Source organism: Trypanosoma rangeli (assembly GCF_003719475.1).
Source record: "Trypanosoma rangeli strain AM80 chromosome Unknown Tra_15.4_contig_00479, whole genome shotgun sequence".
NCBI lineage: Eukaryota > Euglenozoa > Kinetoplastea > Trypanosomatida > Trypanosomatidae > Trypanosoma > Trypanosoma rangeli.
This window is the reverse complement of record NW_021706224.1, coordinates 9552-11657: the sequence shown is the minus strand read 5'-3', so window position 1 is coordinate 11657 and position 2106 is coordinate 9552. Positions and strand designations below refer to the sequence as shown.

At 48.0% G+C, this 2106-nt stretch overlaps 1 protein-coding gene across 1 annotated transcript, besides 2 other annotated features; it reads left to right on the top strand.

Moving 5' to 3' along the window:
* Positions 1-1314, top strand: TraAM80_08901 (uncharacterized protein; the record flags this gene model as incomplete). Its single annotated transcript, XM_029385617.1, has 1 exon — positions 1-1314. A coding segment is annotated over one exon (1314 nt), but the record flags the coding sequence as incomplete, so codon positions are not given.
* A 149-nt stretch (positions 1315-1463) lies between these two features.
* Positions 1464-1502: a sequence feature (A-rich).
* A 333-nt stretch (positions 1503-1835) lies between these two features.
* Positions 1836-1877: a microsatellite.
* Positions 1878-2106: the final 229 nt, after the last annotated feature.

Sequence of the window (2106 nt, the reverse complement as noted above, 5' to 3'; positions counted from 1 at the left end):
CGAGCGTCTCATGAGTGTGAGGTCGTTTGGTGTTGGAAGCATCCCAGACACAGTGATGGGATCAGGGCGCAGCTTGACGTCGCCCCCCAAAGTGTTGCCCTGCGGTCTGGTGACGAGCGTCTCATGAGTGTGAGGTCGTTTGGTGTTGGAAGCATCCCAGACACAGTGATGGGATCAGGGCGCAGCTTGACGTCCGCCCCCCAAAGTGTTGCCCTGCGGTCTGGTGACGAGCGTCTCATGAGTGTGATGTGTTTTGAGGGATTTTCTCCATGTGATCCGGAGATGGATGATTGGTGCTCGCCATCACGTAAGGCAGAGTGGCGTGACGCGGTAGTGGATGAAGTGTTGGATCGAGTGACTGAGATGGATGAGTGGTGTTGGCCCCCTCGTCAAGCTGCATCTAAGCGGTATCTTGATGCTGGGATAATGGATTCGGGCGAGGGAGTTGTCGGTGGGAGTGGGTTATGTAACCGTCCTCGAGTTGTGCATCCGTTATCGTGCAGTGCCGTGGGCCCAGCTTTATTAAATTCTTATTCTCCCGTGTTTCGGCCGAGTAGTACGTCGGTGCGTAAGACGATGTTGTTGAATGGAGGAAAGAAGTTGTCGTTGCCAGTTTTACAAGCTTCGGATTGGTCTTTCCCGAAGACCCCGCTGTTTGCAGGTGCGGGGAACCCCCAAGAGCGATGGTTGAATGTGCCGTCAGCGTTACCGATGGACAGAAGCTCTTGGAAGATTTCGCAAAAGGCGACAATTGGCATGTCGGGTCAGGAATCCCAACATGCCCTTCCAGTGGTGGAGGACCTTGATTTGTTAAAGGGATTGCCGAATGGACAGCTGGAGGAAGTGGAGCGGGATATGATGCCAAGCGTGATAGGGAGCGAGGGAAATGCCTGTACGAATAGCAATGCATCGCGCAGCTACCTGGGAGTTGAGGACACAAAGGAATCATCGCTTATGCAGCAGAGTAGTGAAGTCTCGGAAGGAGGGAAGGAGGCCGATGCGATGAACGTCAGGAATGGATTGGAGAAGCTGGCTGTATCCGCTAGAGTTGAAGATGAGGTGGTGTTAATGGACTACGGAGATGGTCCGTGGAGTGTGCAAGAGAGCCCTTATTCGTTGGAAATTTTTGAGGTGTCTGTGCCTGATATGTCGGCGGAGTCGGGTGCTGATATTTGGTTCGAAAGTACGAACCGGAGCATGTTTTTGAAGTTGTTGCGGGATCTTGAGGAGGCAGACCGAATAATTCATAAACCGGCGAAGTTGCTACGAGAGCTAAGGGAAATTGAGGAATGTCGTTATTGGAATCGGGCTTAGAAGTATGCATGAGTTTGTTGTAGGGTTTAACAAGGTTTTTAACCCTTTCTAGCGTATGTGGCTGTGTGGTTGAGGGGTTTAATGTGTTCGGGGAGGGGTGCTCAAAGTGAATTTTACTAGTACTGTAGTTTTGCGTAATTAAATTTAGTTTTTTTTTTTTGTTTTGGTTTTTCTTATTATAGTTTTTGCATTGAATATCTGGGCTTCTTTCAATGCGTTTAAATTGGATCAGACTTCATAGTGTTGTTTGTGTGAGATGTCTGTGTGTTTTTATATGCGATGCAAAAGTTTGGGCTGAAGGGAGTGGCATCTGCGGGCACCTTCTGAATTTTATATACTCAAGCAACGATGCAAAGACATAAGACAGAGTTGTGCTTTTTGTTTATGTGTTTTTCCCCTGCCCGTTGTTTTACTTATATTCCCATTCTCTCTGTGGTTAGTTGGAAAACGCCTTAAGTTTCTTGCTGCGGAAGGATGAGCAATGCACTTATGCGTCATGCTTCTACGTGTACATCTTTGACTATTATTACTATTATTACCATTATTTTGTGTTTTGTTTTTATGGGGTGGGGGGAGTGTCTTCTTCATTGTGTCTGCTCTTTACGCCTCATCCTCACTGTGTACCGTGTGTCTGCTCTTTACGCCTCACCCTCACTGTGTACCGTGTGTCTGCTCTTTACGCCTCACCCTCACTGTGTACCGTGTGTCTGCAGATGAGTGACATGGAATATATGCTTGAATATTTGTAGATTTATCACCTCTCGTATATACGTGTGGATACTCACGCGATGA